The following is a 24,246-nucleotide window of genomic DNA, read 5'->3' as shown; positions in this document are numbered from 1 at the left end:
CTGGGAAGATCCCACCCTCCCCCATCGAAGAGGAACGAAGCGTCTGATCGAAATTGTTATGGATTTTGTAAGTGCAAGGGATTCCGTCAACGCTGTGAATGTCGTGCCACTAACGAATACCGTCTCAGCATTGGACGCGATCGCGATATCAACTTATTAGGCAATGCGCATTATGGGCGACCCCGCACGGTTCGACATGCCTCCGCCATCAGACCTGGTAAAGGATTCAAAACTCGAAACGTCGTTTTCCCGAAATCATACGCGTACTCAGCACACCTTTTACAAGCGTGGGACATCTGGACGTGAATGGAAAGTCCGTGTACAGGAAACATGGACACGAAAAACACAATTGGGTCAAGGCGCCTATGGGAAGGTATGGCTTGAAGAATGCGAGCGCCCAGCAAAGCGGCATGGCCCGACGGTCAGGGCAGTTAAGGTTATACCGATCGATACCACCATAGCGGAGAATTTCAACTACTATCGAGAGTTGGAGGCCGTCATGAAATTTTCTCAAGAGCGTGTAAGTAGTCCTGATACCAAGGGGCCAGCATCTGGCCGATGTATGCAGTGCTGATCTTGACGAACAGTACACACCGTCATTCGTCCAATCCTACGGTTGGTTTGACAGCCCTAAGGCTATCTTTATTGCTATGGAGTATTTGCCACACGGCGATCTGCAACGATATCTCTCGGAGCCCATTCCAGAGGAGGAGGCGAAGGTGATTACCCGCCAGCTTGCAGAAGGTCTTCGCCATATGCATCAGAATGATTTCACGCATAGAGACCTGAAGCCAGGAGTACGTGGCTATATACGTACCAATTGTCATGGTCAATTTACTAAACCCTAATGCAGAATATTCTTGTGGTATCGCCAGGTCCTGACTGGTTGGTCCAGATTTCCGACTTTGGCATTAGCAAACGTTTGCGTCCAGATCAGTCCACTCTGGGCACGCTCCGACAAGGAACAATTGGATTTGCTACACCTGAGATGTTCGGTATCGTTCAAGATGGCTGCCACCCTTATGCTGCCGATATATGGTCTCTTGGAACCGTGGCTTTCATGATGTTGACGACGGAACCGTTCATGCCAGATTTCATTTTGCCACAGAAGTACGTTGCAGGTCAACTTCAATATTCGATAAAGAACCTGAAATACTGCGAGATGACAGTTGCGGCAGAGGCTTTTCTGAGGGACCTTCTGGCCCCATCGCCTAAAGAACGCCCAACAATAACAGAAGTCTTAACGCATGGCTGGCTACGGCAGTTCAGTCATCCCTCGGAGAGGCAAGATAAGCATCAGTGTGATGCCGAATCGTCAGTTCAATGCTCTTCGGCGCTCGTAGATAACATTACCCCTGGTATTACCGGAGACGTTCCATCTGCAGCTTGGAGCACTGTAACTGTTCGCAAAGGCCCTACCAAGCAAACCGACCAGGACATCGCAACAAAATCTTCCATTCCGAGCGATACCATAGCTCGACAATCGAACAGAGGCCACAGCTCACCTGTGAAGATAGATCCAGGACGTCATGATATTCGCTCTTCAAATTCTTCCGAGGGTCAAGATGGCATGTGTCCGCGATCCCCGCCATCCACAATTCGTTTCTTGCTACATGAAAAGATTACGCCACATCAAATACTTGATCCGCAAGACGACTTGGAGTCTTACACATACAGCGAAACGAACAACAAGAACGATCGATCTTCTCCTAAACCGGCCAAGTACATTTACCCAAAGCTACCCCCTCCGATTCCGCTTCCTCGTAGAAGCCTCCAGGGAGACAAAGAGCCGCAAACCCACCGCCTTCAGCCTGCCAACCTAGTCTCACTGCATAGTCTTCCTAGTTCAAGCAGTCATCAGCCGTTTCCAGCGATAGAGAAAGCGAAAGGTTCTTCTGATAGCGCTGTATCTGATGAATTGATAATGCGCCCCAGGAAGCAAGAAAAAGCTGCCTCTCCAGCCAAAGCGCCAACCACAGTCCTGAACAGGCCGCACGAGATCGCGACTTGGACAGCAAATATTTATTCGAGGCTCTCAAAAACAAAATCAAGGTTCAAGAACACGAGCGATCGGATTATCCCTCTGCGAATCTGGAGTCCAAAGGCTTCAGGCCACTACAGGTCTCAATCGGACAGCAGCAGAAAAGCCCAGAATGTAGAAGAGCCAAGAGACTTCGAACAAAATTCAGGGAAGGGCTCGGAAGCCAACAACAAAGAAGGGTGGCGAGATCGCTTTGCAATGACGAGTTTTAGAAGGCGATCAGTAACTGGTATCGTTTCTAATCAGAGTGATGCGGCAAAGCACCATATTCCGCCAGGATATGACATCACTTTGTGGAATCCGAGAAAACGGCCTCTGCTCTTCCTCTCCTTCGCCTTTGACCTGGCGTCTGTTGGAAAGTTGCTCACGGACGCGACCGAGGACTGTCGCAGCTATGGAAAGTCACCCAACGATGAGCATGCGAACACGACAGAGGACTTTGCTACTCTACTCAAAACGTTCGATGATAAATTATCCGAAGCAGTAAAAAACTCCATCTACCTTCGAAAACGGGACAACGAGGAGTCAGTTCGAGACTTCATCAGCAGCGGTGAGAGCTTGATCGACATGTTTCAAAAGCTTCTCTCTCGTGGGAAAATACATTAATGGGCGATGTTCCGACCGCGGGTCTTTCGGGGGGGTTGGTATTGAATTATCTCTGGTCTGACGCCATTCGGCCGGAGACTGAAAAAGTTGAACAAAGCATGCGATTGTGGATCTTACAATACAATGAAGGCTATTGTAAGCTGTTGGAAACAGCTAGAAAGCGGAATGGGCGGGTCTGGCTTCAACTCCAGTCCCAAAAGCTGAGATACTCCAATAAGGCCGCTCATATTAGACTTCGGTCGATTAGATAATGTGATGCTTGAATTACTTGGCAGAACAGGTCCTCTATGAAGGGAGTACTGAATGCCGCCAGTAAATTGAGAAGCTGGCATTGCCCCATTCTTATCCTTACTTACTAGAATGATATATGATTCGCTAAACCCAGTATACTCTCGTAATGGCTTCATTCCGCACTCGATGGGACACACGTGACAGGCCTATCAGCCACACTCTTGCCTCTTTACGCCACTGTGGCTTGCCCTCTTTTGACAACTCCATGTCGGGATTATCGACTCTCAGTCTCACGTCATGCAGTGCCTATTTAAAAGCGTGTGACCTGGAATCGATCAGGAGTTCATCATTTGCACAATGTTGCGTCTATACCCTTCCTGATTTACAGCTTTATTTTGTTCACTGTACAGGCTTGCGCGAGTCAAAAGGTCAATACGTGTACTGACGTATCACCAATTTTACAGATTCTGTGGATGGCATAGAGCATAGTCAGCCCATGAATTCAGCATGCCGTGGAATTCCACCCAATTTTGAAAAGTCAAGTGACCAGAACCATCTCCTTTTTTACAATTCGCAAGTAGGCCCCAGCGCATAATTAGGCGAACGCGGAACATCCTTCCAGCTCGGAATGTTGCCTGATGACCGCGCCACGTTGAATTCCGAATTCGGCAAAGCGGCTCCTGAAACCAGCCACACTAGGAGTGTGCCTGACGCTGACAACGCAAAACCGCTGCCCCTCCCCCGGTGACGGACGGACTGAAACTTCGTATCTGACGCGCTAGGAGCGCTGCCACGCTACAGGTGTCTCCAAAACATCATTCGAAGGCAGCAGGATTTCTGGCTACATATTTGGTTGGCCCTCGCAACCCATAGCAACGTTAGATAACCTTTGTTCTTCTTTCCCCCCGACAAAGAAGTGTTGCCTTTTACCCGCGCACCGGTATCCAGCCTAGATCACCTCATTTACAACGCGGCGTTGCCCCGTTTCATCCCCGACAATGGAGTCTTCCGTGTCTCTCCGACGACCCACCCCGGACCCCGCAGACGCCCGAGGCCGGCACTCAGAATGCAAGGCGGCGGATAGCACTCATGCCGGGTTCACCGACTTGCCTCCGGAAATCCATCTCCTCATATCGAAGCAGCTCATTTACCCCGATGCGCTCTCTCTCAAGCACACCAGCAGCTATTTTTACTACCTCGTGGACACTGGTGTCCGGTTGAAGGTGGAATGGCTGATGGAACGCCGGATGTTACATCTCGAGTGTCCCAACGATAAGCGATGCGATCTTGGCAGCGATCTACGGTTTTGCAGGGGTAGCGTGCCGTATGCATTCCCTCTCACTTGCAAACGCGCAGCCTGTTGACTAATGCTGGCCAGACTCCTGATGCAAAGACGACGAGAACACATGGAATGCGAGTCGAGGCCGGGCCTGGGCTGTCTTGTGTACGGCACGTCGGTTTGCTCTCACCGCAGGAAACTTGGCGCACGATGTCAACGCTGGCTTAGACGACGGTTGACGATTGAGCTCTGGTGGGTGTTGATTGCATTGATACCGATCATCTTCTGCTGGCTTTGGATGGCTGAGTTTGCCAAGTGGGCAGCTGGCTCATTGTCGCATTCTTCATCAACGTTTACAGAGTCATTGATGAGGTGAAGAGTCATCGCGATTTTGGTCTTTGTATCCAACGAAACCCCTTTAAATAGCATGCTACATAATGTGTAATTGAGGGAGGAAAAGTTACTCCTAACAACAAGAGACTGCTAAAATTTCAAAGAAAGGTCACCAGAGGAACCCACAGCATCGTAATTCAATAGTAGACTCCAGATCTCCTTGATAGTTAAAAAACGCTTTAATCTACATCAAGGATATGGCCCACTATCTCGTGTAGCTTTTGCATACTGGTCGTACCTTCCCCGGTGGTTGTTAACCCTATAGTCTGCCTTCCATTTCCTGAATAGAACGCAAAAATGTACTTCTATCTTGATCGGTAAGTATCTAGTGGACTCTTGCACCTTCGAATACGGGAAATCTAACGATAAAAAGCCTTCTGTTCTAGATTCATATTCACATCCTTGGAACATCCAAACCGGGGCTCTATCTGACTCCCCATTGCATCACAACACGCAGTGCAGCACTTGCCTTGGGTTGTCAGAACATCGCACCTTTCAAAATTCAAACTCAAGGCACCATCATCAATAAAAGTCTATCCGTTCAATCTTTACCTTTGCCGCCTTTCCTTCCAACCCCAATCTGGAACACGCAAAAAGCGCGCCTCAACAGAGAACACTAAACTAGCTTCGCATATCTCGCATATAGCACAGCTTCACCATAATCCTTGGTCAAGTTCGCACACATCAACTATGGCACTTCCCTCCTTAGCCAGCGTCAAGCCCAGCATTCCCCATTCACAGGGCCATACTCACTCGGTTTTCAAACCAAAGGTAGTTGTACCTTCCCTCAGATATTATGCTACGGCTTCTAATCATTCTTTGTAGGACACGTCAGCCGCTCCGTCGAAGGTAGGAGCGAAGTCAAAAGGCGGACCATCTGCTGCGAAGCCCTTGCCGTTTTGGGCAAAGGCCAGGGTCGGAGGCAAGACCACAGAGGCATCCCTGCCTGACAAGAAGGTGAAGGACAGCAGTTCTGCTCCTATTCGGAAGACGTTTGTGCCCGGCTCAGGCACCCAAATTAGATCCAAATTCGGAGGAACCCAGCAGCCCATCAAGCACCAAGCGGGGCAGATTGTCACGACGGGTGAAAAGAGGGCAAATGGCCAAATAAGTGGCGAGCGTACCAAGACGTCGAATAGCTCCCCTGCAGATGGAACACCAAAGCTTAAGAAGAAGAAACTGGAGGACCCTATGGAGTTTGTCTCTCCGGCAGTGTCTAAAGCATCGCAGACGCAACCAGTTGGTACTATGCCCCACTTCAACACGGCCACGGAGCTTGCAGAGTTCATCTTCAAGCCCGACGCCGAGAACGGGGTACTCCCTCGCCACACCAAACTACGGGTATGCAGCATCTTAACCGTCCCGGGTGTCACAATGGACGTGTATCTCAACCGTCTTGCTTCCTCCCCCGAGTTCAAGACTGTCACACAAAAGGCCTTGAAGATCTTCAGGGGACAACTGCCCATCGATGAGATTACTGTTATCGCATTCATCATCGCGAACCCCGAGAGACTTAACAAACGTCAGGATGACTGCCCCGAGGCAGACATCTGGTACAAAGCACAGCTTCAGATGGGCCTGGAAGCCGACGAGATCCGTTCATGGGAGAACAACCCCATTTTCAGGGCATACCGCCGCGTCCTTCGGTACTTGCAGCAATGCGGCACTGGTCGTCTTCGCTATGAGCCAGAGTTAGGACTTGGTCTTCTCCAAGACGCGCGGGAGATCAGTCGAATGCCCGCAAAGGAGGCATGCGAGACAACGGATATGACCACGAATGCGGCAGAGAAGCAAGTCCGAGGTCCTCCTCTGGGATTCCCAGGAACATCAGACAGCCGAGTTGAGATGCCTGAGTACATCAGAGACCAGGATGTTCTAGGAGCTAAGGTGGATAAGGCAGCGACTCACGACATTCAGTCTCAAACTCAGAAACCTCTATGATAGCGGCACGTTGGATGCACTGAGTCAAGATCAGCAGGATATTGAGCCATGAAGGATCTCAGGACAAAGCCTAAGGGATGCTGCAGGGTTCTGGGCTCGCAAAGCAACGGTGTAATCACCCAAAAGTCAAGATTGACTGGGGGAGTGGGAAGTGAAGAAGTGCTCTGGGTTTCTTTCTCATCGCCGGGTGCAATTCTTGGGCTGGAACAATACGAGAAGCGATCATCATCATTAAGAAGAGATAAATCAGAGACACAGGAAGTTCTTAAGACGAATCATTGAGAAGCATGAAAGTGCAGTTGGCCCGTCCAATGAACAGCAGCACGCATCTAAACATCGTGTGTAATGTGGTGTCAAACCTAGGATGAAGCCCACGTACAGCTACTTGTGACTATCGCGTAGGTCGATAAACCATGACCATAAGTCTACAAATCACATCTCAAGACGCATTATCCTGGATCATAGGCTGCAGCGGACCCAGTCGCCCTCCCTGGTTTTCAACCTCCCGCATCACCTCTTCAGCTCGAGCCAAGTCGCGTGCATCCAGCAGCCTCAGCCAGTAAGAGAAGTAAGATCCAAGACCCGTGACGCGACCATGACCAGGAGGGCTCGCCAACCCAAGCTCTGCGAGCCGATGCCGGTCCCAAATGGCAAAACCCAAAGCCCTATACGGCTCAAAGCCCGCGTACTTGATCGGCGAGTGGGCGCCTCGGCTCATGCTGTCAACAATCCAGAGGCCGTCGGCTGGCAGCACTAGCGAAGACCTTCTCATGGCACCAGTTGTTGGTACCCGCCTTGATGAAGGTTGGATATCCTTCGCAGGCCAAGTCAGCTGGGGCAGTCGATGTGTCTCAGAACCCGAGCTGTGTCTTCTGTGAGCCTTAATGTGCCGGACGTACTCAATAGCTGTCATGACTTCGTGGTAAGCGACCTTGAGATTGCTGTTGCTACTGTCGTAGAAACTCTGGATGTCGAAGTCATTCGCATGATCGCTTGTTCCAGGAGTGTCCCGGACTCGTGACGTGGTTACCGCCAACTTCAGTTCGTATATGAGCTGCAATCGCCAAAATGCGCGAAGAACACGTTGCTCTTCCACCCAGGACGGCCTCCGCGCTCCTTCGTCTTCCGGAGCCCACTCCAGCCGTCCCCTTGCCTTGGCGTCAATCAGTTGTTGTAGGTGATGATCAATGCACGACCTGGTCAAGCAGTGGACCTGAGATGCTGTCGAGAGGACGGTGCGTAACACACTGAGAGATGGGACTTTTGAGGCGTCGCAGTTTGCGAACTGGTAGCCCGTTTCCTCGCTTTTCCCGAGCACAATCCCAGCCTCGCGGTCTTTGATCTTCCGCATGATTTCGTCCAAGCTCGTCCCCTTGTGGGCGCCGGCGCGGAGTTGTATCACAAAACGAATGATATCCTGTGTCTGCGGCGTGATTATGCTCTCTGAGATGGATCGCCAGAATATCTCAGCGCTGTATTGATTGAACACGCGGTACGAGGCGGGCGAGGAGGTGATGACGTTCCACAGGCAGTGCACATCGTCTATGTGTGCGAGGATCTGTAGCAGCACCTCCGTGGGGAGATTCTCCAGCTGTGAAGCGGATTCGGCCTCATGGAAATTTCTATCTGTCATCTTGTCTTGACGATTTTCCGGAATGAAATGAAATTAGCTGAAAGTAGAGGTTGCGTGAAGGCGTTGAGAAACGGTGGTCGTTGGACCCCGCATTCGACCCCGAACTGGGTACCTCGGATTCCGAGCCGTTTCCTGCAAAAGGCAAGGTTCCCTGAACTACCGTCGATCGATTCCGGGTCTTGACGTCAAGCATTTCTGAAGTTTATCCTTATCAGACCCAATGATTAGATCTAAATTCCCACAGCATCCACATTGCCTCACTGTTAGGCCCTCGTATGTCCCACTATTGCCTAGTTCTCTCTGATAGACCCCGGCACCTCACACACTTCAAAGTGATTAAACAGGGGCCTAGAGCGGATCATCATGTGATTTCAATGGCAGTGCGAGACAGCGAGGCAACCTGTATTATCAGAATACAACCTGCCATGATATCCTCTTTTCTTAAATGTACTCTAGCACCCAGCCCATCTAGAGTAGAAGCTACCTACAATGGGGGATAATGACAACGGGGTTTTTGTACCAAAGCCCTTGTTTTGTGGCGCAGTTGAGCTCCAAGTGCCAAGTGAAGCTCCCCTCCGCCAAGGAGTATTCTACCGTTTTGTAAAGCCTCCCACACATATCAGCACTTTAATAGGGTCTTGTGTCTCATGCTTCCACCACCGGTCCCATCGTCATTTCAACAAGCGCCAGACATTTTGACGAACGGAAGCATTCATGGTTCAAAGCATCACCCCAAAAATTTCAATGGATTCAACAACTGGTTTTCGGATTCTCGACCTGCTGCCAGCGAACTACGATGATAATTTACGCTGCAACATCCGCAATCTGGAGCTCGGAACTTGCGAGCCATACGAGGCCCTGTCGTACGTCTGGGGAGACCAGTTGAACTTGGAGCCAATCCAGGTAGCAGGAGCAAAAGTCAAAATCACAAAGAGCCTCCAGGCCGCCCTCAGACGCTTTCGGAAACCCAGTATGATACGGCCCCTCTGGGTCGATCAGCTATGCATTAATCAATTAGATTCGCGTGATAAGACGCGGCAGGTCTCCATAATGCGCCAGATCTATAAGAACTGCTCGAGATGCCTGATCTGGCTCGGCGAGCTTCCTGAAACGCTCACTGTTGTCGATGCAGAGGGAGCATTTGACTTCATTTGCATGTGCGCGGGGCAGTGGGGTGACTCGGAGTTCATCCCTTCGGGTCTTTCGACTCCTGATCGATTAGCAAGGGCCCATGGCGCCTTCAAGGCTCTGGTCCTGGATGGAAACCCTTGGTGGTCGCGGATATGGACGGTCCAGGAAGTCGTGCTCCCATCTAATGCTCTGGTTATATGGGGCCCGCTGTGTCTGCCCTGGGCCATGTTAAAGCAGGCAGCAAGGAGGCTGTGCTCAGGGCTTTTTCCACGCTTGAATTTCCCTATCCTGGACACATTCCACGATATCGTCAACAATTTCACAGGGCCAGTTCGTGGGCTAGAGATTGCGGAGGCCGGGGAGAGCCCGCTGAACATACTTCAGCGATGGCGACACCGAAAGGCAACGGACCCGAGGGACAAAGCTTTTGCACTGATGGGCATGTTTTCCATGATGGGAGACCTTCTCATGCAAGAGTTCCCGCTGCGGAGGGCCAATGACAATGACGCTCGCCTTGCCGCATTACAATTCCATGGAGGCAGTCCCTTGGACAAACTCATCTGCAACTCCGTGCGCATGATGATAGCTGGTCAGACCTTCTTTGTCACGGAGAGAGGGTACGTTGGTGTCGGTCCACCGAACTTAGTCGAGGGGGACGAGGTCTGGGTTCTTTCGGGCGGCAAGGTGCCGTTCATTCTGCGGCCATCCACGGGCGACAAAAGCCCTCGAAGTAGTGCGACTCCCCTATTTTCCCTGATAGGTGATGCTTTTGTGTATGGCATTATGGACGGGGAGGCGATGGCGTTGCACAAGGGCGGGCCGCAGGCTGTGTATCTATCCTGATTTGCATGAAGTTCATGGCTTGTACTGCAGTGTCATTCAAGATTTTCCAAGCGTGCGATCCTCATTTTCCAACCTCATCCACCTTATGTCGCAAACAGCTTTTGATGGATCATCTTGATGGCCAGCGATGTACTTGACCAGGCGGAGAAGAAATCCAAAAGATAAAGTGTTTAAGGCCTGTCGGTGATCATGGGATTGTGTTGATGGCAGTGAAGAAGATCACGCGGGGCACAGGGCGCAGCATGACATGTCCGTTGAGAACATCGGAGTCGTATATGCGTTGCGTTGGTCTTTTAAGATAGGTTGTGTGGAACAAAAGTGGCGGAACTGTTGGTTTCGTTGGAGAAAGGAGTGTCCAACCAGTTGGGGTGCTGGCTAGCAAAAGTCTGTAGTGCAGACCCAGACATGATGATTTAGGATAGCGGCGTTGTCATTGCTGAAGCTCATGCTTTCTGGTGCGTTCAGTTGCCCTGACCTGCTCGTAACTAACACCGGAGACCTCCATATTTGATTGCGACCAGGCAAAAAATAAAATTCCACCGGATTATCTTTACTCAGGCACCTAGGCATCTAATCTAGCTTGGTAGTAGCTCACATTTTGGGACTGGGTACTAGAGCGAGGTGAAAACCGACAAAACATTAATTCCGCGCAAAATATCATATTCACCTAGTCGTCTGAACTTTTAGCTCGAGACGTACTGTAAATCACTGGCAGCCCTGAACGGTAACGTTTTTCAACTTTAAGCTCATCGTGTGGAACGGGTTTGGCTTGCTTTCATAACCACAATAATCACATAGTCAGCTTTCTTATGGATGTTGCTACATTTCCCGCTATTATAAACTAACTCAGGAATTGCAAAACTTTTTGAGTACGGATGATTGTCACCAAAACAGAATTCAAGCTCGATGTTATATACGTTCAGTTATGTTATCCGTGTTTCCAGCTCTAAATATCGTGGCCACGCAGCACATGCGTCCACCACAACACACGCGTCAACCACAGCACATGCGTTCACCACAGTCGATATCGTGTTGACATGTCGTGCTCTATTATTCAGACCAGAATATCCCACAATGACCTCATTACAACAGAGTTGAACACATGTCCAGCGAAAAATGTTTCGGTGGGAGAACCAAGGCGTTGATGCACATGCTGTGCCTCAGACGTGACCTTTCAACTACTGTAAGCATCTCCCTACGCCTGAGTGATCGTGAAATGTGAATCCCGAGCAGCCTCATTCCGGGAGAATCAAGTTAACCCTTACTACGTAGGTAGGCAAAACAATTGGTTTAGAGCTGCGGGTATTGGGCAACTAAGTGCAGCCCTAGTTCTGTTGCTCTTTCATGGTTTAAACTGCACTTATGGCCGAGATTCTCTACGCATTTGCATCCTGCTTTATGTGACGGGTGACGGTGAAATTTGTTTCGGGGCTGAAGTTTTCAACCTCTGGCAGTGCATGATCCTTACCGTAAAAGGATATGTAAGCGCCGTGCTTGGAAGACTGACTGGGATCCTCGGGTAATTCGGGTGTTCATTATGGCGCTGCACACTAGCCACAGAGTTGAGATGACCGACATTTAGGTTAGTGCTCTCCTTTTCCACGGTTAAGCCACAGTTATAGTCCGAGGGGTTCGGACTCGGACAACAATACGAGATGTACGAATATTTCGGCTTGCCCAAGTCGATGGCTTTCAATTATTCGAGAGACATGATTATTGATTACGCCATATACAAACGCTGCAGATGCTTCTTCCGGATTTTTTCTGTCGTTGTTTCCTCGCTGTCTTGCGCCAGACTGTCAAGGCATCTCCTGGGAGCCTCGTCCTCCCAAACATCGACGACCCATACTGACGACATGGGCCTTGTGCAAAATCTTCACGCTCATTGGACCTCGTTGAGACAGCGCGACGTGATTGGCGGGGCCAAAACGAATCATCAGGACAGTGCTGGGCGCCGCGGAAGCCCGAAGAGTGGTTGAAGAAGCAGCAAATGTCTGGTTTGTCGCTCCGTGGGATTCCTAGTTCTGTCCTCCTAACCCTCTGTCCCTGAAGCTTCACGGCAGCATCAGGCGTTGGTCTTCGCTGCGGCTGGAAAGGGTTGGAACGCATACTGGCGAGGACCCGTTCGAGTTGAGTATTGCCAGCCGCGTCCTCCCTGACAACAGCATCGAACCCAGGGGTTAAGATCTCTGGCATTCTACATACTGCTTGGTGCTGATTATTCTTTGCCTCTTCCACAGATAATGTTCCGAAGCCTGCGCGGCTCTTCATTTGACCAGACGCCCCTTACGGCCGTGTCTTGTCTTCAGTCCCGCGGGGATGTCGACAACGCAGCGATCTCGCGCCTCCCCTTCGAAATAGTCCGAATCTTTGTCAACGAGCAAAGCCACTCGAGCTTGTACCGACTACCTCCTATGCCTACCGCGTGGCTCTAAACGACGACCTCGAATGACAGACGAAAAGAAAGTCGACACCGCTGGCCGTTGGGATCCAGACAGCCGAGCTACGGAGATTTAGGGGAGTTGAGAAGATCGGGGGGTTGCTGGTTTTGCTTTCTCTACAAAGTCTCCCAGGTAATTTCCAAAAGGACGACAACAACAACACTGTCATCGAGCGCGTTAAAACCATCGAAAACATCGAGCAAAGCAAACCCGCACAAGACTATAGCTAGTGTTGAAGAGCGCCTTGCAACGCTTGGTGCAATCGACTCCCACTTTCCGGACCTTTCTCGAACACGGCTGGCAACCTTACTCGTTACAACATGCGCTCTTTAGCTTCTGTCGCTAGTCGAATCGTTGAAGTTACCTCCATTGCATTCAAGGCGTAGGCAACCCGGACATCGAACATTTAGACAAGGAAAGAGATGGCTGTCAGCCCGGAGGCCGCGCTTCCCGCAGGCCAAGTGGGCAGATAAAAGAAGCACCAATTGCTGCGGCGTTCGGAGATTTTCCACGCGGCATCATGGTATCCACATCCCGATTGCGGTATGGGCAATAAACAAGTGGCAGATCATGGATCACGTAGGGCTGGCAATCTAGACGGTAGCATTGCCACGCGTAGTAGGTTTCTCGGGGAGAGGCTGTTATCACGAACAGATGTCGCTGAATTCCATCGTCGGGTCCCTAACCCACGGCCTATGCTCGTCGTCCAACGATCCATACGTTTTCCCGTACAGGTTGTTTGACCAAGCATCTAGCCACCACTGACTAGGCAGCTGCTTCAGCAGCATGCAAAAGTACAAGAAGATCACCAACGCCTTTTGTCTGGAATCCCTCAATAACGGCAGAAAGTCATCGGCAACCATTGCAATCCAGACGAACACATCCGTGATGTCCTGTGGCTCCGTGCACTCGTAAAACGCTCCGTACGACTTGTAAAGCTCGTTGATAGCATGATTGTATATAGCAAGTAATCCATCATCTCGCTCCGAAGCATTGATGTTTGCCTCAAGATCTCCGAGGTGCGTGTGATGATACGGCCTCTCGCGCGTCTGGAAGTGCGCTAGAGTGCGCGTGATAATGGGCGAGATCAGGGGGTTGTCGTTCGGCTCTCCAACTAGATACCTGGTCCCGCAGAATAGTACGATCCAATCTGGTGATTGTTCAGTGCCAGCCAGCGGAGCATCACTATGATATTGCGAGTTGGCTAGTACTAAATATCAAATCGCGAGTCAACATACCTAGTACGCTTTTAACAGTCCGTGAAAAATCACTCACCGATATAAATCGTCAACACAGAGAAGATGAACAACTGCGCCTTGTTGCTCTCTTGTACCTCTTGCATTAGTCCAACTGCTGCTCTAGACGACATCTCGTGATGCATCATGGACTTTTCTAGCAGGTGATCCTTTCTCTCTGGGCAGAGGTGCGCAAGATGTAGAGCTGAAACGGAGAGAATACTCCGCATAACATAGTCGCACTCGATTCCGAGCTTGACGACGTTTAAACGCCAAAACTCGCGCATCAGGGAGTTTTCTGACAAAGTGTATGCCGTGAAGTTGCAGTAATGATGCAAAAGCTCAAGGTCGAGAAAGTTTAACCCTCCCGGGTGCTCCGCCAATGAGAATGTGGGATCTCGTGACGAAGATGATAGGAAGCCACAGGCGACTCCATGTTTGATACAGTTCTTGCATGCTGGCCTCTGTTCGTCACACTATAGTTGCTTTATTAGTCGCTGTTTGGCTGCTGACGATGATATAGAGGCGTTCATCCCGTCAGCCCCGTCAGCCTGCTAGCTGCCGTTGAGCATTAGGGGCACGGGCATGATGGATTGCGGGAGCTAGACGATAGAGCTCTATGTTGCCAGGCTCCCTGGCGAAAACAGCCCCAATGGTTGTCGCGATATCATGACATATTGTGCACTCACCTTGATCTTTCTTGACTTGCAGGTTTTACAACCAGTTCGGGTCTTTGGGTGCGATCGTCGAGAGAGATTCGACTGCATGTTCGCGAGCTTCGTACTCGGAAGCTGTCAGGGAGTTGCTGGGCGGTGACGCGTAGAGCCTCGAGACAGTAAGCAGAACCGCGCAGGATTGTGGTTGGCATCTCGGCAGTGATAACCGTCTTCATAGAACAATCACCGAACCACAACCTCAAGAGTGCGAAGTCGTTCTCGGGTGGTAACACAGAAGAATACAAAGGGCGATTAATAGAGGGGGACGCATAACCCACACCACGTCCGCGGAGCCCATCGTATATCAGTCGTATTCGCACTTCCTCGGGTGTTCTAAGGGGCTAAGTGTACGGACTAATTCAATTGGGCCGCCCGGCGCCACACTTGTCTTGTGCGCGACTTGGATCTTCCGCTGACGTCCGCTGAGTCAGACATAACCCTGTACTAAAAAAAAAAAAACAGGACCAAGCAGGATACTTTCCTTCAGTAATCTTGGGACTGTGGTTCTGGGGTTGGCGATATGTGACGGCCGCCGACTACGACACAGTTGATTCTGAAGCCCCCACCCAGCCTCGAACATGGCATATGCCATAGTGACGATACCCGTTGTCGGGGCAGAATTGTCTGACAGGTAGAACTTTGAAACCTAGCTTCCATACCCATCCAACCAGATCATGGCGTACATACACGTTAAGCTACGCCTGAGCAGGGTCTATTCGTGTTAGGTCGGCTCGACTATCCGATCACACCACCAACTCCCGGCAGGCAAACCTCAATGCACCAACACATCTCCCGCATCCATGATCCAACTAACAAGGCCGTGTTGTAAATCCCTGCAGTTCCCCAGACGTTCGCAGGTTTCTCTACAAAGAGAGAAGCACGCGTACGATGATCTCGGCTTACGTATGGATCCTGTCTCCATCGACTCTCCCACGGACGACGATAGAATTGTTTCCAGGGGTGGCTATGGCCATTATTCTGGACAGCCGGGCCATATGAATCTCAGATGCTAAACGCCGACAAGACTATTTGCGTGCGTCTAGCCCTTTGAGGTAATTGCTTGGACACACTCTAGCAATATTAGAAGGCCGCTGATAGGTCGCTACAGGTGTATCGTTGACACCAGCCGAACCTACGAGTCATGGCTCTGCGTAGGCGGGGGCCCATACCGTCCCGTAATCGACATCTAACCGTGCAAAAGGTGTCTGTCCTCATCTGGTGGCCCCATGCGGCAGCTGAGCCGCCCGCACGTTTGCTGCACGGCCACGTTTTATATCTGCCCACCCTGTTCAGGGCCGACCACGAGCCACTGACATAACCTAACTCCCCGAAGGGTTGCAGCGGGCAAAAAGCTTATCCGCCAATTGTGTAAACGGCGAGACCCATTTGTTGTCTTGTCAACTGACATTGGAGGAAAGCAACAGACCTACATGTTTAAGCTCCAGGAAAACTTGTCTCAGAACTCGGCCGAGACCTCGGCGTAGTTCTTGCGAATGATTAAAGATGAATTCTTTACAAATCATACGAGACATGCTTAATCTCCTTGTGGCGTGAACTGATGTTGGGTTTGCGTCGCCTTTAGATGAAAGCTGAAAACAACAATCGGCGATCACAACTACCGTGCCCCTCAAGCTAGTGTCGACAAGTGCCTCGGCTACGGGAACTATCCCAATGGGGACTGTACAAAAGGGGAATGTCCCAAAAGATGAGGGCACAAGCGGTTCGCTGTGGGGCGCGTCGTCCGCCAAGATGCGCATTGCTTAGTTTGATGTTGTAGTTCGTGGCTAGCGTGACGTTGAAACCCTCAGAGTCCGGGAGAAGTCCGGTGCGTAGTCTACAGGCTCCGGCAATCTCCGGCCAAATCCGGACGGGCACCGACCGAAATTACCCACTTTAACCCGGACATCGTCATAAAAGCAAGAGCGACGGCTAAACGGCTCTATTGGCTGCCAATAAAGTCACCGAAAACTTAGGCACGATTCAGCCTCCGTAAGATCTTGTGACTTGTCACGGCAGGCAAAAGGTTTCTGTATTGATCTAGCCCGGACTTGAACCGGAGACCTTCAGTGAAAGACGCGCAACTTCTCAATCATGTGAGAGAAACTCGGCATGTTAGACTGACGTGATAACCAACTACACCACCAGACCATATGATTGCTCAATGAAGATGGCAAGTTGTTTGTGTGGTGTTCGGTACCGCGGATGCCAGCGGATGCCCACAGAAGCGGAGCTGACGATTCTCGGGTGGGAATCGAGCCCTAGCAGTGGAGACCTTCTGGACTCGTCTCACGCGCTGGTTGGCTTGAAGAAAGCCAAGGTGCCCGAGGTCACCGAAGATCGTGGCGGACATAGCTCAGTTGGGAGAGCGTCAGACTGAAGTGGGTTTCGATCCTGTAAACTTCAATCATCTTATCTGAAGGTCGTGTGTTCAATCCACACTGGCCGCAATCTTCCCTTTTTGTCTGTGAACGAGATTGAAGATCGTAAATTGGGCTCGCTGTGTGTGCTTTTGTTAGCAGAGAGAGAACAAACCCTTCGAATACAAAACCCTTTGCCACCATTGCGGGCATCTATGCAATCTTCCGAAGAGTCCATAGTCGAGATACACAGCAAACACGGAAGGATCTCCACGAACACGATAATTCCGAAACACAAGAAGGTAGAAGAACATCGGCGTGTGTTGTGCGCCGACACAAAACAAAAGTTCCAGCATACGTGTTCATCCGCCAATGTCCTTTCGCCAAGAGCGAGATGCGACGCGCCTCGGAATCCTCACTCTGTCCTTTGCATGTAATGAATGAATATTGAGCCGAGAATACGAGACTCCCGCAGGATGTGATGGTGCAAGTTCCAAGCAAGTGGCTGGCGTCTTCTCCCCTGTCAGATCATCATTCCAGTCAAGGCTGATCAGGAGTCCCCCACATCGTCTCACCTGCCTCCAGCCAACTCTACCAATTGCCGACGTGGTTCTATTGGTCCTGGCGAGGACCTGAGATTGTCCCTCTAATCAACGATTTGTTTTGTGAACTGCGATAGTGCAATAACAAGTATGGGATGGTATTTTCCTACTACTTCCCGTCAAGCTTTGCGCAACGCAGCGTTGTTGTTCGTCGAGAACATTTTTTCCCATCAGTCATGCATCCTAGTTGGTCTTCCAGCTGAAGCCCAAGGTGATCGATCTGGAAACCCCAAAAAAGTTGATGGGAGCGTCAACAGTATCTGACCCTACAACTGTCGACTACCTCACGAGAGAAGTCGAAGACGCGTCATTGGCGTCAGCACGCGCGCCAATGCCTTGAGCAAACCTCAGCAGTACGATAGAAGGCATCAAACACAATACGAGACATGTAACATCATCACCAAATTGTCGAAACACGAGCATACGCTATGCCAACAAACATGGGATGCGTCGAGGGAAAAGAAAAGGGGTAAAGGAGAGTTTCTTCGACGCATTAAACAACCGGCATTCTGACTCAAATGAGACTACGCTGTGGAGCAAGGTTGTGACTCTATCAATACGAGATACCTGTTGCAAATTTCGAAAAAGACAGAAACAAGAACTCATACCAATGTTACCTTTGTCTCAGGATACTTGCCGGATGCGAGTGCCTCCCCATCCATGACTCCACTCACGTAGGCGTCTCCGACCACCTCGTACATCCCGGCTCCAGTCGGCCTGAGGACGAAAGGCACCTCCGACCCAAGTAGAAGACACACTCGGTCGCCTTTTCTTCCCTCCCTTGGTATCATGCAGAGTCTGCCCTCTACCGTGGTCGAAAATCTCCTAGGCGTTGCCGCGGACAGGACACTCATCTCGATCGACTGCCCAGACAGAACGAACCGAACCCGCGCCCTCTCTGCCTCCTCCACGTCCTCCGAGTTGAGCCATATGTCCATACCCTTTATCATCGTCTTCAGATGATCCGACATGTCAACATCGATTCGGTCGCTGAGCTGGCTTCTCTCGCAAGTCATAGTGCGCCAGAAAGAGTCGAGTCTCTCGGGAGACATCTCGTCGATATCCTCGAAACCACAAGCGAGTTTTACACATTGTCTATAAAAGTTGAGGGACCTCCACGCGTTGCGAGAATGATAGCTGCCCAGCCGATCTAGTGGAAATGGCACGCGTTTGGGCTTCGGCGGGAACGGCAGCTCTGGAAAAAAGACACCGTCTTCCTTGACTGAATCGATGAACATACCCGCGCACTCGAGAATCTTGTCGTCTACGATTTCGACTCTCCCCGGCTTCGCCCCGCCAGCGGAGAACTTCCCATATCGGACGGTGTAACTTGGCAATGTGTCGATCTCCTGGTTTCGCAAATCAGGAACCCACGTCGGCAAGCCTGGAAGACGCTGCTTCTGCCATCGGATATACGGGCGAAGATACCAAGGGGCTAGTGCGTCAGTGATGAGCTTTTGCGGCGCCAACGCCAGGACGGCGAAGTCTTGCTTCTCCAAAAGCTGGGAGCGGGCGAAGCGCAGATAGCACTCTTGCACTGATAGCGAGTAAAGATTGTCCTGAGAGATGATGCTGTCTTTTTCGACGTCTGATGCGTGTCCTAGAATACCAAGGATGTGGTCTCTAGGGTTGCTACAGAAGAATGACCTAGTCGCTTTGACCCCGTCCATCAGCGTTATCGGCTTGGTTCCCCGATACCAATGGCTGAGACGCATCATGGAGAGGTTGTACAATCGCCCAGGGATAAAAGCCACCGTCTGGTCCGAGAGCGACCCATCGTTCGGCAGTGCCTGGATCCCAAATGTTGCCATGCGCAAAGCAAGTTCCGCCATGGGCTCGAAAGGCATCTCGAGCTTGCCGCAGTACAGCCATGTTCTGTCGTTGAGCACTGCCTCTTGATAGACCCATTTACGCTCGAACCAGCTGTGATTCAGGAGCGACCGGAGAGGCTTCCAATCGAGATGTTTCGTCGTCGACTTGCCCGCTTCAGACCCCTCAGCGTTCCGATGCCCAAGGAGTTCTGCGCTTTCTCTATTTTTCTTCGGGTCATCCACAACTTCGGGTATGAGTTGCAAAGCCTGATCGACGAGTTCCACTACGCCATCCACGTCTCTGTCGTCGCTCCCGAGCCAGATCAGAACAGAGGCAGCTCTCGAATAGATCTCCGTCATGTGTACTATCTGGTGCGTTTTCTCCATTGTGTTATGCTGGTCAATGCAGATTGAGTCTGCCCAGAGCGTGTACACCTCATCGGTGCGACGCCATCGTTTGAGTGCCTCAAATAACGTTTTCGTGATTTGTATCTCGCTCCCATCGCAGGTGATGTATGCATTGTCCCTAAGGTCACCCCACGCATACGATACCGCGTGATACTCCGGCGGGTCAGAGATCGAGGCGACAGTGAGTTTCACCTCAACGGGATCGCCATCTCGTCCTGGAAGAAGATGAAGCAGCCGGAATGAGCCTTCATTCAGTTCTGGGTGGATATATCGGGGAGCTCGCCGCACTAGTCTCTTCAAGGATGACAACAAATCGCGGTCACCGACGCGAATGAACGCGTGATAGCCGATCGGGGCTGACAGGACCAGTGTCACCCCAACCGCAACAACTGTCAGTGGACCGAACTTGAGGCTGTCAATGAATAATAGCATTTGGGCTGACACAATGAATCCGGCAGGCTGGAAACCAGCTCGGGCCTCCGGGAACTGTCTGTTTGTGGAAGTGCGGCTTGTGTGGCTGGAAGTATGTGCCTGGTGGCAGAAAATTGGGAGACCCCGGCAGATTGCGAACGGGATTGAGACGAACGGACGTGCATGCGGGTCCGAATCGATGATTATCTCGACCAATCACGAAGAAGATCGTTCACGTTGAGGTACATCCACTTTCCGCATTGGTAATGATGTCAGAAAATCGTGTTCGGCATCGCAAGTTGGAACGATCTAGCCCGTGCCGGTTAGATTTTGGCAGCTTAAGCGCCTGTGAATGACAGAACGTGATTCTAACTTCGAAAATGGCGTTATTATCTGCAGGTAAGGTTCCCCTCGAGTTCAGTTGAAGTTGACTCTGTCGGGCAGTAATCCAAACATCAGCAGCCATCGCATCTTTGAGTTGCGATTGGCCTGTCAGAATTCCATAGGGCTGTCGAGTCCGGAACGTGGGGTGCAACGTTTTCTCGATCCCTCCACGTTCCGCTGAAAGTTTGTCCGCCGCTGAAAGGCAAGATCTCTTGAATCAAGCTTCTGCACACAATCTTGCTGCCCGACACATCCGTTGGCTGCCAATTGAGCATCTCCACGGTGGATAACTCAGCGGATGGAACGGCAACCCAAAATAGACACCCTGGTAGTTGCGTCGCAGATTCATGAATAAGGCACGTGTTAACGGGTAAGGTATGCCAGGGCATCATGTCTCACCACATCACAGCTGAGTTACCAACAGCGACGACCTGCTGTGGTTGTTTGTAGAAGGAAACTTTCGCCAGTTTGTCTTCGACTAATACGTAATCACGTGGCAAAACTTGCGCATGGAATCCTGCATGAACAGGATGTAGCCGATATTTCACCACGTGTTCAAGTACTATAGAACATAATGTGTAGGTTCTCCGTTACTGTCGTTGCACCTAGAATAGTGAACAAGGAACGCTAATCCAAGTCCCCGGTAGCAAACGTATCAGCACGGGGACTGCAAGCTAGCTCCTGACCTTTCGGAGAATTGACTGATTGAGTACTCTCGTACTTACCTTGTGCCCTTCCACCTGCTGGCCATAGCTCCCAGAGGTGAACAGGCAGCATTTTGCTGACGGCGAGTTTATTGTAACGAAACGATACGATACGACTGTAATTTGAGCTTGTTTGCATTGGAAGAAATCTACTCATGTTTGGGACATATCGCCGTATCTCGTGCTGCGTGAGGATGTAGAGTGGTAGGTTTCTTGTGTTCCACGGTTTAGGAGCAAGCACACAATTCACCGGAACCCGCAAAAGGTTATTTTTGGGTTGGCTCAGGTCTCCGTGGGGACATGGCCTCTTCTCCAGTGCCTCGGTAGCCTATGATCTGTTTGGGTAGCATGACCCTGCATTGATACCCATCAGCCGATTCCTGATGTCGGCCAGATTCGTGCCCCACAGAGCCTGACCCCACAGGTCCAGGAGACCATGTTCGCTCGGTATTCGTCCGTTGGTACGGACCTTTCAAAGTAGTATACGGACGTACGTGAAGTTCATTGGATCGGAAATATGTAGGATAATTGTCCATCAGAGTTGCAATGCCCTGTCCTTGGTCCTGGCTTCAGCTCAGGACCCACCCGGACCACCTGGTAGCCATCGGATGAAAACACGGCTATGAAATTGTGTCAATCGGTTGGGATAATGATGGAGAATCAGAGCCAAATCAGGGAACTTGCAACAGGGAACTCCCTCTCCTCCCATATTGCTTATGATTTCGAGAGCAACGGTGGACAGCAGCAAGTTGGTGCTATGTTTCACCATCAAGCGAGCTCTACCACAAACATTAGCAAGCACCAAGCCATATATATCGCAGTGGTTTCGGTATGAATTAAGTTGAGCTCATGCCCGTGTACACATGTTTCCACATTGCACAGAAATCCAAAGAGCAGACGAAAATAGTGATAACAATCCACAGTAGCTCGTATTACCGATTAATTGAAAACCGACGCGAGCTGCCTTTTGTGGGTGTAAGAATCCACCAGTACTTTGAGGAACACATGTCGTCAACCAGTCACCAGCCTTATTACGTTCTGTTCTCAAAGCTAAGTGACATGCGAATATTTCATCCACCTGCGGTGGGCTAGAATACGTGACATTACCCTCAACTTGAGAGCCGAATTGGATCGCATTTGATGCCTTTCTCTCGCTTGATTCGTCTGGTGTAGTTGACCAGCATACATCGGTCTCTCTAATAGAAGACAAGCCTCTATGACCCCATCGCCTCTACCGCCAATACCTCCCAACCATATCATGACCGCCCCTTTTAGCATTTCATTCCCAAAGGTGGTCTTGTCTAACAGACAAAAGCGGTCTATCGGCACGCAAATAAACTCAACCCTGTCGGTACAACAACAATCTTAGTCTGGTCTTAATACTCATCATTGTTACTACATGCGTTCTCTCCTGATTACATGGACAATATGATCTGGCTGGAGGCGATGTGGGGGTCTGCTTCTATTGGAGACTCCATGGTGGGTAAATGATTTGTTGGGGCCGGCTTCGGGTGATATCAGCACCCAATGTTGACATCGTGGAGAGATTTAGGATCAATTATAAAACTGGCTTGCGTCTACATTATATGCTTACAACCAGAGCATGTCTTGAATCATTCCTTCCTAACGTTCAAAAAGGCCATTCTTTTTCTTCTCTTTTGGAATCAGTCAGTCTTTTGTAAAGTCTTTCTTTTGAAAAAAATGCTTTCTATTCTCTCCTTGAAGCAACTTGTGCTGGGCACAACTCTCCTCCCAGCTTTGGTTCACACTTCTCCTGTTCCCCAACCCGACAGAATAACCGTTCAGGCCTCCTTGCAGACGATTGCACCCAATATTATACAACATGGGCCCCTCGATGACGCCGCTCTGGCACGTCTGCAAGATTCATTGACCGCATCCAATCGACCTACGCCGTCATCGAAACCAAGTAGAGCCAAGAGGCAAGCGGCGTCATCGGCGACTGGAAACACGCTCACCATAGCTACGAGTGACGCGTTTGTGTCTGTTGATGTTGGCGACATTAACCTCATCGACAACAACCCTGCAGACTTTCATTTTGAGACCCTGAACGGTCCTCTGCAGGCGTTGCAGGTGTTCATGGGCGCCGCCAACATTCGCGCCATGAACATTACAGCCTCTGGAGGCAATACGACTTCAATCACAAGTGTAAGTTACTTTAAAAAGAGCTGTCACTCATGACCACTCAACGCTGATATGGTTCGTCGCCTTTCAGAAGCTAGATGGCAACACAGATGCCGGCACCTTCACCTTCGAGAACAATGAGCGCATCAAAGAATTTTGGATTATGGAGCAAACTGGGACCTTCTTGGGCTTCAATTTCACTACCGAAACTGGCAAAACCTACTCCGCTATGGCCCAGACTCTCCGTGACCCGCCACCGATGACCAAAGTTCCAGTTGGGTCTGGCATCCTTGGTCGCATCCGCGTCCAGTGGTGCGATGTCGGGCTTATTGGCCACGTCGGATGGGATTTCATCGACGATCTGCAGTCAGTCAGCATCAGCAACATGGCCTATTCTGGCTTCACCGACAACATCATGCCCTCCGGACCCGGCACGACCGTCACCGTCGGTTCTCAGATCCTCGACAACCGCAACTCCAGCACAGAGCAGATGATCACTATTATGACCATGGATGCGGTCACAAAGTCTCACACAGTCAGCGTTGCGAATATGTGGACTGTCGGCGGCAAAATCGGAGTCGAGACCGAGGCCGGCATTCCCTTCATTGGAAAGTCCAAGGTGTCCACTGAGTTCAACTGGCAGGTTGGGAAGACCACAACTGAGGAGGACACCCAGTCTGAAACGTTGACCAAGTCTTCCACTGTCAATCTCAAGTGCCCTGCCAAGAAGTACTGCGTCGGCTCTTCCTTCTATACCAGCTTCAAAATGGACGTGGACGTCACGGCCACCTTCCGCGCGAAAACGAAGACTGGCAAGGACTTCTTCTGGGAACAAAAGGGCAAGTACTCTGGGGCGGACTCTCTTGCGCTGCAGCTGCAAGTAGATGAGGCCGACGGTGTTATCAAGCGCTCGGCCGCAACGATCAAGGCGTTTTGA

The 24,246-nt window shown here is 50.7% G+C and overlaps 4 protein-coding genes and 2 non-coding genes across 6 annotated transcripts; 3 read left to right on the top strand and 3 right to left on the bottom strand.

Moving 5' to 3' along the window:
- Positions 1–5,240: 5,240 nt before the first annotated feature.
- On the top strand, positions 5,241–6,491 carry COL26b_013362 (uncharacterized protein; the record flags this gene model as incomplete). The annotated part of the gene is made up of 2 exons (XM_053185979.1): positions 5,241–5,321; positions 5,376–6,491. The coding sequence occupies 2 exons, from the start codon at positions 5,241–5,243 to the stop codon at positions 6,489–6,491; spliced, it is 1,197 nt and encodes a 398-aa protein (XP_053030079.1).
- A 439-nt stretch (positions 6,492–6,930) lies between these two features.
- Positions 6,931–8,124, bottom strand: COL26b_013361 (uncharacterized protein; the record flags this gene model as incomplete). The annotated part of the gene is made up of 1 exon (XM_053185978.1): positions 6,931–8,124. The coding sequence occupies one exon, from the start codon at positions 8,122–8,124 to the stop codon at positions 6,931–6,933; it is 1,194 nt and encodes a 397-aa protein (XP_053030078.1).
- An 8,399-nt stretch (positions 8,125–16,523) lies between these two features.
- On the bottom strand, positions 16,524–16,638 carry COL26b_013360. The gene has a single exon. It is a non-coding gene; the product is annotated as a tRNA-Val (tRNA).
- Positions 16,639–16,832: 194 nt separating this feature from the next.
- COL26b_013359 lies at positions 16,833–16,937 on the top strand. Its single transcript has one exon. It is a non-coding gene; the product is annotated as a tRNA-Phe (tRNA).
- A 1,114-nt stretch (positions 16,938–18,051) lies between these two features.
- COL26b_013358 (uncharacterized protein) lies at positions 18,052–19,647 on the bottom strand (the record flags this gene model as incomplete). Its single annotated transcript, XM_053185977.1, has 1 exon — positions 18,052–19,647. The coding sequence occupies one exon, from the start codon at positions 19,645–19,647 to the stop codon at positions 18,052–18,054; it is 1,596 nt and encodes a 531-aa protein (XP_053030077.1).
- A 3,221-nt stretch (positions 19,648–22,868) lies between these two features.
- COL26b_013357 (uncharacterized protein) lies at positions 22,869–24,246 on the top strand (the record flags this gene model as incomplete). Its single annotated transcript, XM_053185976.1, has 2 exons — positions 22,869–23,333; positions 23,401–24,246. 2 exons carry the CDS (start codon positions 22,869–22,871, stop codon positions 24,244–24,246), a joined length of 1,311 nt encoding a protein of 436 aa, XP_053030076.1.

This window comes from Colletotrichum chrysophilum (assembly GCF_026319265.1).
Source record: "Colletotrichum chrysophilum strain AFK26 chromosome Unknown scaffold_224, whole genome shotgun sequence".
Taxonomy (NCBI): Eukaryota; Fungi; Ascomycota; class Sordariomycetes; order Glomerellales; family Glomerellaceae; genus Colletotrichum; species Colletotrichum chrysophilum.
Note: the sequence above shows the minus strand (reverse complement) of the source record. Positions and strands in the feature narration are given on the sequence as shown.